This window comes from Triturus cristatus, chromosome 2_1 (genome assembly GCF_964204655.1).
Source record: "Triturus cristatus chromosome 2_1, aTriCri1.1, whole genome shotgun sequence".
In the NCBI taxonomy this organism is placed as follows: Eukaryota; Metazoa; Chordata; class Amphibia; order Caudata; family Salamandridae; genus Triturus; species Triturus cristatus.
Window position 1 is genome coordinate 317,317,244 of NC_140581.1, and position 13,099 is coordinate 317,330,342.

The 13,099-nt window shown below is 51.8% G+C and overlaps 1 protein-coding gene across 2 annotated transcripts in view; it reads left to right on the forward strand.

Moving 5' to 3' along the window:
* NNT (nicotinamide nucleotide transhydrogenase) overlaps nucleotides 1-13,099 on the forward strand; it is a 391,279-nt gene that overhangs the window by 326,042 nt on the left and 52,138 nt on the right. For both annotated transcript variants that reach the window (XM_085631219.1, XM_085631218.1), the window contains exon 19: nucleotides 4,017-4,098. In XM_085631219.1, coding sequence (XP_085487345.1) covers nucleotides 4,017-4,098 — 82 coding nt within the window. The remainder of the gene's footprint in view (nucleotides 1-4,016; nucleotides 4,099-13,099) is intronic.

Consider the following 13,099-nt stretch of genomic DNA (forward strand, 5'->3'; position numbering starts at 1 on the left):
GGAGTTGAGCTGGTGAAGAGATCTAAGCAAACTGAGTGCCAGCCTACTAAAAAGTCCATAGTGCGCCTCATCTGCCACTGAGTTGACCCCATGTTGCCAGTGTACCCAACTGAAGCACAGCAAGAGCACATTCTATATTTGACCCTGTCAACCATAAGGTTGGTAAGTACCTGCATGCACGACGGCGCCTATTTTCACATTCTGTTAGATCCCATGCTTATGTGCTGCAGCAATTATGTGAACCAGGCCTCCATGGTGTCACTAAAGCTTTACCATCATATCTTAGGTAGGCGACAATCCAGTCAACTCTTCAACTTTGCTCTGCGGAACGACAATACAAATCACAGAGCTTCACATCTTTGCCAGGGATATGACTAGCTATATAAATAGCACAGTTGGACCACTAATACATAACTTCGGAATCCACAAAAGTTATGGACAGTTCCTAATAAATACCAATAGAATAAAATCTTGATTTTTATCCCTGGATAGTGTAATTTATTGCTGCCCCGAGATACAGGCCATCGTATATTATTTAGCAAGAAAAGTGCATTTTCCATTTCTAAATTATGCAAATATCCCTGTGCATTCAGAGCTCTGCCCTATGTGGCCAGGGTCAGAATTCCTAAATGGGAGGTTTGCACATACTCTTTAGAGCGAATACTGTGTTTTGCACCGTTTGCTGGTGGAAGCATCATTGTATGCTCATTTCAATCTTATCTTGCACTAAATAGCTCAGTGTGTGGGGAAGATTTGCATTGTTAGGGTCATTTGAGAAAATAATTAAATACATTTGGACTTAGGACAGCAGTGTCTTGTTTTTCTTGGAATGGGAGGATAATGTGGGTAACTTAATTCATACCGGATTTTTAATCCTTGGCTAACACTAGACCGGTATTGTTGTACCAATAGGTATTGAGATCTGCCTTCACAAATCTGCTTCCCTTGATCACAGTCTGGCTGGTGAAGAAGTGATGGAGGAGTTAATTCGGTGGTGTTGGGCTTTACAGACTGCGGTTTTGTGCTTTTGGCCAAGTATACCACACACGACCCTTGTTTGGTTTTTGGGTTTAAATCTGAAGGGATATGGGTGAGAAACTGAAGCGTTTTAAAAATGAAATCAATTTTCCATCTAGCAGCAATCAAGTAAAAAAGACTGAAATTTAAATCTTTTTTAATTTGCTTTATTTTTTCCAATTTGCTGGACTTAGTTTTGTTTGCATCGTGCGATTGCCAATACTTTCTGGGAACAATTAATGTTTGGGAAGTGACCAGAGCTAACAATTACAGAGTACATTGTGAAAGCATAATGTTGAAGCATGGTCTCTCCTCCACAAGGGATTTTGTTGCTGTACGTAGGAAAACAGAATCGGGTCAAAGAGGCAGGCGTTTCCTGGCAGGCACAGGTTATGTTTATGCATTTGTGTTTATGGGGGGATAGGAGGTCGTGGTGATGTTTAGTGGCTGAGCCTCACACCCTCTAGTCCTCTGCATTCATAAACACGATGGACCCTATGGGTCATTGCAGTGGCTATTGTGTGGAGCAATGCTGGCATCCTCGTCTCTGCACCCCCATTGTTTGTCTCTGCTTTTAGCATTCTGTTCCCTAGGGTGGAATGTGAATAGTAACGAGCAGGTTATTAGAGATCATTTTAAAGTTTTGTAATCTGAGTAATTATTTTAAGGAATGCTGCTGTGCTTCCTTCATAGCAGCGAGCCCTCCTGGAGCATTTCGTCGCTGATGCCACAGGCTAGCAGCTTCTGAACCCATGGGTTATCTTGATTCCTTTTCAAGCAGCATTTGTTGCAGCTTCTTAAAGCCTGTACTACTTGGCATAGCTGTCTGGATTAGGATTTTTTGTTTACATCGCGTTTCTTGACAGATCTTTACAGACCTTTGGGGACTCGTAGAGCACAAGTTGATATTTAACATTATGGGCATTGGCCCAAAAGAGTGAGGAAGCTACAGACTCACTTCTCTTGACCAGTCCGGGCTTCTCTTTTTATGTTAGGCCAATGTAAGAAGAATTCCCCCCAGAACTTTAAACTGGCTGTTAAATGAATCCCTTAGCCGGCCTAGTGGTAGTAAAGCGGGAGTGAGCAGCCTCATGTACAAATCCATGTAACTATCTAGAGTGAGTTTCTCCACTGATGGTCTATTTATGCGTTAATCAGACTAAACCTTTTGAAAGTGCTGGTAACTTCAATCAGGGTAACAAGTAAGACAGCCACCTGGTTATCCAAACCCTATGTCTAGTAGTTTAGCTTTAAATCAACTGGTACTGTCCAGAAAGGCTTTATCGCTAAGGTGGCTTCCTAGGATACATTGAAAGCAGTCCCCAGACAAAGCACCAAAGACACCCTAGGAAGCCTCCGCCTCTCGTTTTGTTAATCTGTGCTGCGCTGTTTGAAGTAATGACATGAGAATCCTCCGATTATGACTGAAGAAGGAAGAAAATCTATCCTGTAATTTGGTCAACATTTGTATGTACTTTACGTGTATGCATTGGAAGGATTTTTACTACCCTTCCTATGTAGGGATTAAAGTGACTCTGTGCCGTACCATGGGAGAGGGATCCGGGGGGGTGAGGGGGAGGGGGTTCTTTTATTTTATGCTGGGGCTGTGCTTTACTGTTCTTAAAAGAACATCATTCAGTCATACAACTGTTGAAATGCACAACACAGTGGAAACCCCATGCTGCAAAGGAGAGGGCTGAGTGCACCCAATGTAGATCAGTGCTGCCTCCCTAGGACTGCGAACACGCTGAGGGCCTCATTATGAGTTCCCCGGTTATCAGTGTAGGAATACTAGGGAGCAGCGTCTCTGAACTCGTTATGTTTCCCCACAGCTAACTCCTGGGCGTTGTCCTAGAATTGGAAATAGCACATGACCCTGGGAATACTGGGTCAAAACTACATGTTTTCACCTACCGGGGAGATAGGCCCAAATGTACAGCTACTGCTTGGCTATGGCGGAAGGCTGAGCAGGTTTGAGGGGAGTGATGGGGGAGACTCTACATTGGTCTGGTATTTTCAGACCTAGTAATTCCAGCCTACAACACCAGGCACATTAGAATGGCTCTCAGCAGTATTTACCCCTCACCTCTCCCCCACCGCCCTCCTTTGAATAACTTTACGGGCCACTATTAATGATGGTCTTTGTGGTGAAAGCCTGCATGGAAATCGTACATAACGCACCTTAACACTGTGCGCTCAATGTGTGTTGTGTGGGCTCGATATGGACGCTCAGCAGCTTTGGCAGCAGTTCCTGGCAAAATGGTTCCTGGATAGCAGTGGCAGCGAGCTGAGGTGCTCGTTGGGATCAGTAGAAGCTATACTGCTGGTCTTCTGTCTTCCACTTGTTCCAGGGCTCCTGCTTAATCTGCGAATTGTGGGTTTAAAGAATGAAGACACAGCAGATTTCAAGAATAAGAAGTTGACTGGTGCCAGGTCAGTTTGTAGTGTTCGTCTCTGCACCTTATGCACATGATTCAGGAGCAGCCATTTTTCAGGCTCTACATTGGACAGTTGGATGGAACGGTCCATGGGATAAGTTGGATGGAACGGTCCATGGGATGTATTTGTAAGGCATTCCTTGGATGATCTAGGAGTAGACTTTGTCCTCTACCAGAACATCCATTTCTCCCCTCAATACAAGGGCAGGACTCCAGCATTGCTTTGGCGGTAATGGCCTAGAGGTGCCCTTGCAGTTGTATGCCAATGCTGTCACCAAGATCCCCACTGAACTGGGCTAGGTGATTGGGTTCACCATTAAAGAATTTCAAGAAGTTTTAAAATGCACCAGGAGTGTCCACACGAGACGTTCTCTGCAAATGACTGATGTGAAGACTGGTAAGGATGAAGGGCCTTCTTAACAGAAAGTGTATTCTCTTACGCTTGTGTTCTACCTTTGTGAGTTTCTGTGAGTGCCATGACTAGCTTCTACTTTACAGTCAAAAGATGCATTTACTGCTTTTATTTGAGTTCTTAAGTTAGACATAATTTGTGTCTTTCAGGGTATGGTCTGTGTGCGGCTAAAGCTCAGTACCCCATTGCAGACTTGGTGAAGATGCTTGGAGAAAATGGCAAAAATGTGAGGTCAGTGACATGTGCAATAATAGGCAGTTTAAGGCGATTAAAGATTTTCTGGATTTTTTCATAACCTTTTTCAGTTTAAGTAAATGCAATGTTTAGTAATCAGTGTTAATGTGCTGCAATTTTCTGCCTTTCATGTGCTTGCAAATGTATATTGTTTTAAAAAGTAAGGAACAAGGAACAGCCTCTTGGGTAATAAAGATTGTCTGTGGGTACAGAAGTATATCCTAGCAAATAAAAACCCTGAAATATCTGTAGAAGTGTATGTCTAAATGATGCTCCCCCCAAGGACTCTGGGTGGCGACGCGTTTCGGCCTCAACAAGGAGGCCTTGATCACATGACGCTTAGGGCGGAAGCCAGAGAATTTAAAGTGCTAGTGCAGTTAAACACGTGACCCACAGGCCAACAGACATAGAAAAAATACATGTGTAGATAGCATATCCCAAATGTAAAATTGCATCATATGAGACAACACATTCGTTAATAAACCCCCCAAAAAGGAAAAAGGGGGTAAGTGTAAAAACCAGTACTGCGATTAGATGAACATTTGCAAAACAGCACATGATGACCATTCCTGCAATTTATATTGAAAATGACAGTTACATAACCTGCCACTCACTATTCGTAGTGATGGCATGGTGCCTCGATCTTTGAGTATGCCTTCAAGTTCTATGATATGGGGAAAGAGGCGGGCTTTCTTCACATTTTTTTTTACCAATGTCGTCACTATTTATTGCTCCAATAAGCCCTCAGCGGGTCATGTGATCAAGACAGTGTTCAACTGTCGAAACGCGTCATGCTGGGCACTAGCCTAAAACTACTTATGCTGATTATTCTGCAATAAAAGCACTTTGAAGCAAACCAGCACGGTGTGGTCCGTACCTGAATGTTGTCGAGACAGTGGCGATCCAGGATTGTGAAGGTCTCATATATACGTGTGTGTGTGTGTGTGTGTGTGTGTGTGTGTGTGTGTGTGTGTGTGTGTGTGTATATAGTATGTATGTATATATGTATGTGTGTACATATATATTCACTGAAAAAACATCGCTTTACATCACTCATGACATGGTCAGTGACATCACTGATGACATCACCCATATGATAATATGATGCATCTTCTCACACCCTAATATAACCTTTGATACACCCACTCTAAATTACAGGCTGCCATTCTCAAAACCATAAGCACTCAAACACCAATAACTACATACCCACTCACTGATTCTTAGGTTTACACACACATCCTCACCCGTACAGTCACTCATACTTACGGTCACTCAGTACAGGACTATCATATGCACTCATACACCTATATAGAAACTCACACACCACCACTCATCCATAGAGGTACTCGCACACCTAGTCAGTCATACAAATAATTAATCACACTGCCATTAACTCACCTATACAGTTATACACACACCAGCTCACTTACTCATACAAATACTAGCACATACTTATGCTCTTGTACAATCATTGATACAAGCAAACACTCATCCATGCCGCCACTCTCACAATCACACACTCACTTAGAGCCATTTATCTACTCTAACACACATATATACTGCCTTTCATATATGTAGTTACTTACACATGTACCAATGACATATACATTCACTCACTAACACACCCATACACACACTCACCCACCCACCCACCCATACACACTCACCCTCCCATACAGTCCATCACAGATGCACACTTCAAACTATGCACCCCGTGAATCATCCACCCACACATCTATGCACAGTCACACACCCCACCCACACAAACACTCGGGCACCCATACAGATACTCAGACAACCAATCAATAACTCATATAGACATTTATGTAGTTATTCACAAACCCATGCAGTCGCTTACACACCAACAGACAGACGGATACAGAGATTCACACAGTTTAGTCACTAACCCATGCATTCAGTTAGATAAGTTAATTCACTCACTTATAGAGCCAGTCACTCACCTACTAAATCATCCATTGAGACACTTATACACCCACTCATTCTTCAATACGCCTTTCCCTATATATATTAAACATATTTAAACTTTACAGAAACACACAGTCACTGGATGATGTCCTCAGTGATGTCATTTGAGATGTCATGAGTGATGTCACTGACCATGTCATGAGTGATGTAATATGTGATGTCATCAGCAGTGCATTGCAGCTAAACTAACTATAACGGGGGAATTTCAAGGGTTTTGTACGAGTGCAATGTCCAACTAACTATAACTTTCCCTAAAACCTATGGTTTTTTCAGTGAATTTCTAAGGTTTTTTATGTTTAAAACGTTTTTTATTGAGACAAAACAAACCATGGGGGAGGGGGATAGGAGGCAGGATACATGGAATACAGTCAAAGAAGAAGGGATGCATCTCCAGAGGGTTGGCAATAGGTGGCGCGGTGGCTCAGAGGGAAGAACACAGTAACTGAACGCTAGAATTACAAGCTGTGGAGTCCCACGCGCGTATCCGACACCCCAAAGCTGAGCAAGAGCATCCCCCCCATCAACACCTTAACAGAACACAATCCCCCCCCTCCCATCCCCCCTCCCCCCCGTCCTATGGTCCCGCATCAAAGTAGCCCTAACCAGGAAGCCCCGCTCCCCCCCCCCCCTCCCCGGGGGTCCCCATCTCACATGTAAGCTAGTCCGCCGGGGTCACCGGCGGCCTCAGCCTGAGAAGCCTAAGGTACCTCGGGCAGGTGAGCTCCCGGAATTCAGTGGACAGCAGCGCTAGAAAGGGTTGCCATAGCTCTTCAAATTGGTCTATCTCCCCCGCAACCGCAAGCGACAGCTTCTCCATCCCCAGCACATGCCAGAGCCTATGCAACCAACCGGTGATGGAGGGGACGGTGGATGTGCGCCAGTGGATCAGAATGTTCTGAACCGCAGACCCCAGCGCTATTGCAATCTGCCTACCCCTGCGGGACTTCAGTGGGTACATTAGGTCATTGGGGAGGCCCAGCAGGACATACGCCGGGAGTCGCGGCAGCTATATCCCAAAGTGCTCATCCACCTCGTCCAAGACTTCTTTCCAGTAGGCGGTCAGCACTGGGCAATCCCATAGAATGTGTGTAAGGGTACCTTCCTGCCCGCAGCTCCGCCAGCACCCCTTGTCAGTGTGTTTATGCATTTCATACAGTCTCTCCGGGGTGTAGTACCAGTATGTGGACACCTTAGTGAATGTCTCCGTAAGGCCCGTGTGATATGCAGAGTGCCGAGCCCGATACGCAATTTTGTCCCATTCCCTGTGGCTGAGTGTCCTACCCAATTCCCTGTGCCAGCGCTCCCTCCCCGGGTTGTAGTAGTGAAACGGCGGGGGTTGTAGGTGTTTGTACAGATCAGTGATCAGTTTAGCGTCGGAGGTCCGAGTAGCCAACCACCGCTCGTACGGTGTAATTGGACGGGCAGCGGTGGCACGCACCTGAGGCTGGAGGGCCCAATGCCGAACTTGCATGTAGCGCAATCTGTCCAGCTCCGTCAGGCCGAACTCCTGGCGGAGTTGCTGAAAAGGAACCACGCCTTCCGGGCCATAGATCTGGAAGAGTGCCCTGCAGCCCGCCCGTACCCAGTGGGAAAAAACCCCCGGCTCCATCCCTGGGGAGAAGTCCGGGTTGCCCGTAATGGGCGTGAGCGGCGAAGGGAAGGTGGTGAGGCCCCGGGTCTCGCAGACCGCGTCCCACACACGCAGGGGGACCCGCGTAACAAAGGAAGCGTAAAGATTAGGGGGGCGATGCGTGCGGCGCAAGAATGGAACCTCTTGTAAGGTGCGGCCCGCCACTGCCTGGTCTTGGAAGAGCCAATGTTTGTCGGACTCCCACCTGCTCCACTCCACCAGATAGCGAAGCTGTGCCGCCTGAAAGTACTTACGGAGGTCCGGAATGCCGAGACCCCCCGCTTCCGGAGCAAGCGTGGAGAGGACCCTCTTCATGCGTGGCCTGCGGCCCTGCCAGACAAAGCGGGAGATGTCAGCCTGCATTTGTCGGATCCAGCCCACCGGGGGTTGGAGCGGAAGGGCTCGGAAAAGATATAGTATCTGGGGCAGCACCGTCATTTTGACCGCCGCGATTCGCCCCAGCCAGGACAGCAAGCCTTTGTTCCATCGGCCAAGCTCGTCCTTGATCTTCCTGCTGAGGGAGGCATAATTGGCCGTAACCATCTCCGATAATGTAGGCGCCAGCAGAATCCCCAGATACGGCACCGTGGATGAGGACCACTGCATGGGGAAGAGCCGTTGAAGATCCCTCCTGGTTTCCGCAGCCAGGGATACGTCTAATGCCATCGACTTGCTCATATTCATTTTGAAGCCGGCCACCCCCGCAAAGGCGTCCAACTCTCGGAGGCAAGCAGGCAGCGACCTCCTAGGGTCGTCCAAAGTCAGCAGGACATCATCCGCGTAGAGACTGACGGTGTGGACGTACTGGCCCATCCGGACCCCGACAGCATCCGGATTATTACGGATCCTCTGAGCAAACGGCTCCATGTAGAGGGCAAACAGGAGCGGCGAGAGAGGGCAGCCCTGCCGCGTGCCGCGCTCGATGGCGAAGCCACCAGAGCTACACCCGTTTACCCGCACCGACGCTGAAGGATGCTTATAGCAATTAAATACCATGGTGCGGAACTTCTCGCCGATTCCCAGTTTTTTGAGGACCCGCTCAAGATACGGCCAGTGAACTCTGTCGAAGGCCTTCTCCGCATCAACGGACAACAACATCCGCTCCCCCGAGATCCTTGAGGCCTTCTCCAGAACATGCGTCACCCTCTTGGTGTTGTCAACCGTCTGTCTACCGGGCACAAAACCAGCCTGGTCCGCCTCCACCAGGTCGGGGAGGTGTGGACCCAGCCTGGATGCGAGAATCCCCGTGTACAACTTGAGGTCGACATTTAGGAGCGAGATGGGCCGGTACGAGCCGCAGAGGGCCCGGTCCTTCCCAGGCTTCGGGATTACCGCGACCGTCGCCCTCCGGAGATCCGGAGGGATGGCTCCCGGTTCGGAGAAAGAGTTAAACAGCCGCGTAAGAACAGGGGCCACGGTCGTGCAAAAAGTCTTGTAGAATAGCGACGTGTACCCGTCCGGGCCCGGGGCCTTGCCATGTTTCAGCCGCGCGATAGCCGAAATCACTTCCTCCACATGGATGTCCCGCTCCAGGTGGTCAGCCCGAGCCGGGTCCAGCACCGGGAGGGTCACCGACTCCAAATAGCTATCGGCATCCCGTGGCGAGGAGGGCTCCTCAGCATACAGCGCCTCGTAGAAGCCGCGGAAAGTCTCCGCTACCTCCGCGTCCCCGGAGACAACCCCCCCATCCGCACCCACCAGTTCTTTCACCACGCTGCGCTGTTGCGCGACCCGGAGCCGGTGTGCTAGGAGCTTGCCACATCTGTCCCCCCCCAGTGTAGTAGGCATGTTTCAAGCGTAAGGCGGCGTACTCCGCCCTATCAAGATCCAGAGCGGAGAGGAGCTTCCTCGCTGCCTTCAACTGCCTCCATACTCTCGGCGCTCCCGTACGGCGGTGGACCTGCTCAAGCTCCCGGACTTGAGCTGTCAACTCATCCCTCTTCAGTTGCCGCTCCTTATTCTCGGCTGCAGAGATAGAGATGAATTCCCCCCGTAGGACGGCCTTCAGTGCCGCCCACTGTGTCGCCTGCGAAGTGTCAGTGTTGCTGTTGTGAGTGAGATAGTCCTGTATGACCTCCCCGACGCGTTGTACCACCGATTTTTTGTGTAGAAGTGTGTCCCGGAGGCGCCACGCCCCCCGAGAGGGGGAGGCCGCCGGCCACCGGAAAACGCCGGTGACTGGAGAGTGGTCAGACAGGGTCAGGACCCCGATGTCCGCCGCCGTGGCAGCGGCACGCATCGGTCCACTCACCAGGAGGTAGTCCAGCCGTGAGTAGGTGCGGTGTGCGTGCGAGAAGAAAGAGTAGTCCCTATCCGTGGGGTGCAGGGAGCGCCAGAGATCGTGCAAGTCCATTTCCGCAATCCGGGCCTTCCCAGCCTGGGACAGTTCCCCCGTCTGCGGAAAGCGCTGCGCCGATCTGTCCATCCCAGAGTCAAAGACAATGTTGAGGTCTCCGCCCAAGATAACGTGTCGGTCTGGGGAAGCAGTGACATCCACCAGCGCGGAATCTAGGAAGCGCTCTTGATGCTCGTTTGGGCTATAAACGGAGCCAACCGTAAATGCTATGCCTCCCAGGCGCATGCGATACGCAAGGAGCCTCCCCTTCTGTTCAGCACACTTATGCAACACCTCCCCCCGAAAGGAGCTCGCTAGGAGAATGGCCACCCCCGCCGTCTTGTTCGCTGCCGAGGAAAAGAACTGGGTGGGGAACTTAGCAGAGCGCATCCTATGGCAGTCTCGGGGCAATAAGTGTGTCTCCTGCAAAAGGCAAATGTCCGCCTGCGTCCCCTCCAGCAACGACAGGATCGCTCTGCGCTTCACCGGGTTATTCAGACCCTGAACATTAAGGGTCACTACCTTTAGGCCCGGCATTCCTCGCAGGGATCGGGAGCGCCATGCAATGGGTAGGGAATCAGCGGGTGGGGCGCGCGGGGCCGCAGCGCGGGACAAGCCAAAACAAAGCGGGCATACAACATCGGACGGGACCTTCCCAACCCCAAAACAACCCCCTCCCCCACCCAAAACACAACCTCGGCAACTAGCCATCCCCAAACTCAAACACCCCATAGTCTCAGTCAAGCCCCAAAACGGGCAAGTCCGTAGAAAAGAGCAAAGTGGACGTCCAGCCACTCACCTCCACCCGCTCCCCCCAACCCCCCCGCCCCGTGCCAAGCATGTTAAGAAGCTAAAGACATCTCCCCCCGGAGTGTGTGTTAGGCCGTCAAGGCCACGCTAGAGGAGCCGGTCGAGTCCCCGGCCGCCGCCCTCAGGGCGTCAGCCCTGTCCGCCCTAATGGTAGGGGAGTCCGGGCGCCCTGCGCTGGTCGCTGAGCGCCGCCTCGTTGACCTCCGCCGATTCCGTCCCTCCGAGGACCTCCACGACGGCGTAGCTCCCTCCTCCTCCGCTGCCGTGAGCCCCAGGACACCACAAATGTCTTGCAAGGAGCGTAGCTGGTGTAATACTCCGTTCCACCGAAAAATCAGGCGGAAGGGGTGACCCCAAGAGTACGGCGTCTCATGCTCGCGCAAAAAGTCAGTGGCAATCCTAAAGGACCTGCGTTTCTGCAGAGTGATGGCGGAGAGGTCCTGGTAAAGCGCCACCGGCCGATCCCGAAAGGTCAGGGGCTGTTTCCTGCGGGCTTCAGCCATGATACGCTCCTTTAATGGAAAGTCGGGCAGGAAGGCCAGAATGTCCGGTGGGGGTGCCGATGGCTGGCGCTGACGGCCAACCCTATGCGCCCTGTCGATGCTGATGGGAAAGTCCGCGGCCTCCCCCAGGATCTCTCGGAACAGGGCCCGCAGGTAGTCCCCCAGATCGGACCCCTCATCCGCAGTCGGCACGCCACGCACTCGGATGTTGTTCCTCCGAGATCTGTTCTCAAGGTCCTCAGAGTGGGCCTGGAGCTCCACACACTGTTCCCGGAGGCGAAGAACGTCCTGCTGGAGATGGACTATCTCCTCCGCTCGCTGGTGGCCCTCCGTCTCCGCCGCTTCCACACGCTCACCTAGGCCCTCCACTTCTCTGCGCACTTCTCGGACCTCGCTGGCCACCTCCCGCTTCAGTGTCTGGAAGTCCTCCCTGAGGGAGCTAAACAGTTCCTCCATAAAGGCCCTCGTGACAGGTGGCTCCCCTCCAGTCACATCTGCCGGAGCCCGGGAGGGCCCCGGTGAGGGCTGTGTCCTGTCCCGCAGGTGCTGGGCCCTGCCAAGCATGTCCGGCAGAGTGCGGTCCCCTTTCTTCGGGCCTCCTTTTCCAGACATCGCCAGCGCCGCAGTCGGGCACCGATCCAGGCGCCCCAGGGATGCTCAGCCGCCGGCAAGCACTCGGCCCGGGTATCCCCCACAAGCGAGGTCGCTGCGTCACAGGTGACAAAATGGCGGCCTAGTCCGGTCACCGTCAGCCGCAAGAGCTAGCGTGAGACAACCCAGGGGGCCGCAGCGGAGGGGTCCCAACAGCTCATCCCTCCGGTAGTCAATCCAGCAATAGCGGGAGGTCGCCCGCAGCCAGGAGCCAGGACTCCAGCGGAGGCCGCCACCACTGCTCCTTCGGGGACAAAATGGCGGCCGGGCGGAGCAAGCCAAAACGACTAGGCCCGGCGACACCTCCGGGGCCTCCGAGGCACCCCGCAGTAAAATAAGTGCCACCACCGGCCCCCGATTGTCACGCACAGGGGGCCAGATGATCCGACCCCATCAGAGAGTCCGCCGTACCTCGGCTAGGGGTCAGGGCTTCCGCAGTGCAAGGTGTCGCCATCACCAGTCCGAGTGCCAAGCCTTCCACTCCGTCGGGCCCCTTCCCGCCAGGCTCCTTCAGTCACCGTCGAGCGGCGGGCCAGATCCCCTCCAGACCGCAACTTTCAGCACCAGGCCCAACCGAGGCGCCCGGACAGCTCTCCAATACGCTCCGCCCCTCGGGTTCGCCGCCGTCGTCCTGTGATCTCGGGCGAACTTTTGGGGGGGTTCCCCCGGGGCGATCCGAACCAAAACAGCACCGGTGTATGCCCCTGATGTTCCGCCACGCTCCTCTCCCGCGCTGAGCCTCAGCGGGGGGAGAGAAGCATAAGAAAAGGGCTTTAGCTTGGCCGGGCCGGAGGAGCTACGGGAGGAAGCGTCCGCTCACCCCGCCATCTTGGCCACGCCCCCCTCTAAGGTTTTTTAAATGCTAATTTCTAACTATAACGTGCCTGAAACCTATGGTTTTTTCAGTGACCTTCAAAGGTTTTTTAAATGCTAATTTCTAACTAAAACATGCCTGAAACCTATGGTTTTTTCAGTAAATTTCAAAGGTTTTTCAAATGCTAGTTTCTAACTATGCCTACAGAGGTAGGACATGTGAAGAAAGACGAAAAACGCACAGAAAGAAGCAAAAGCAATGCAGAAAGA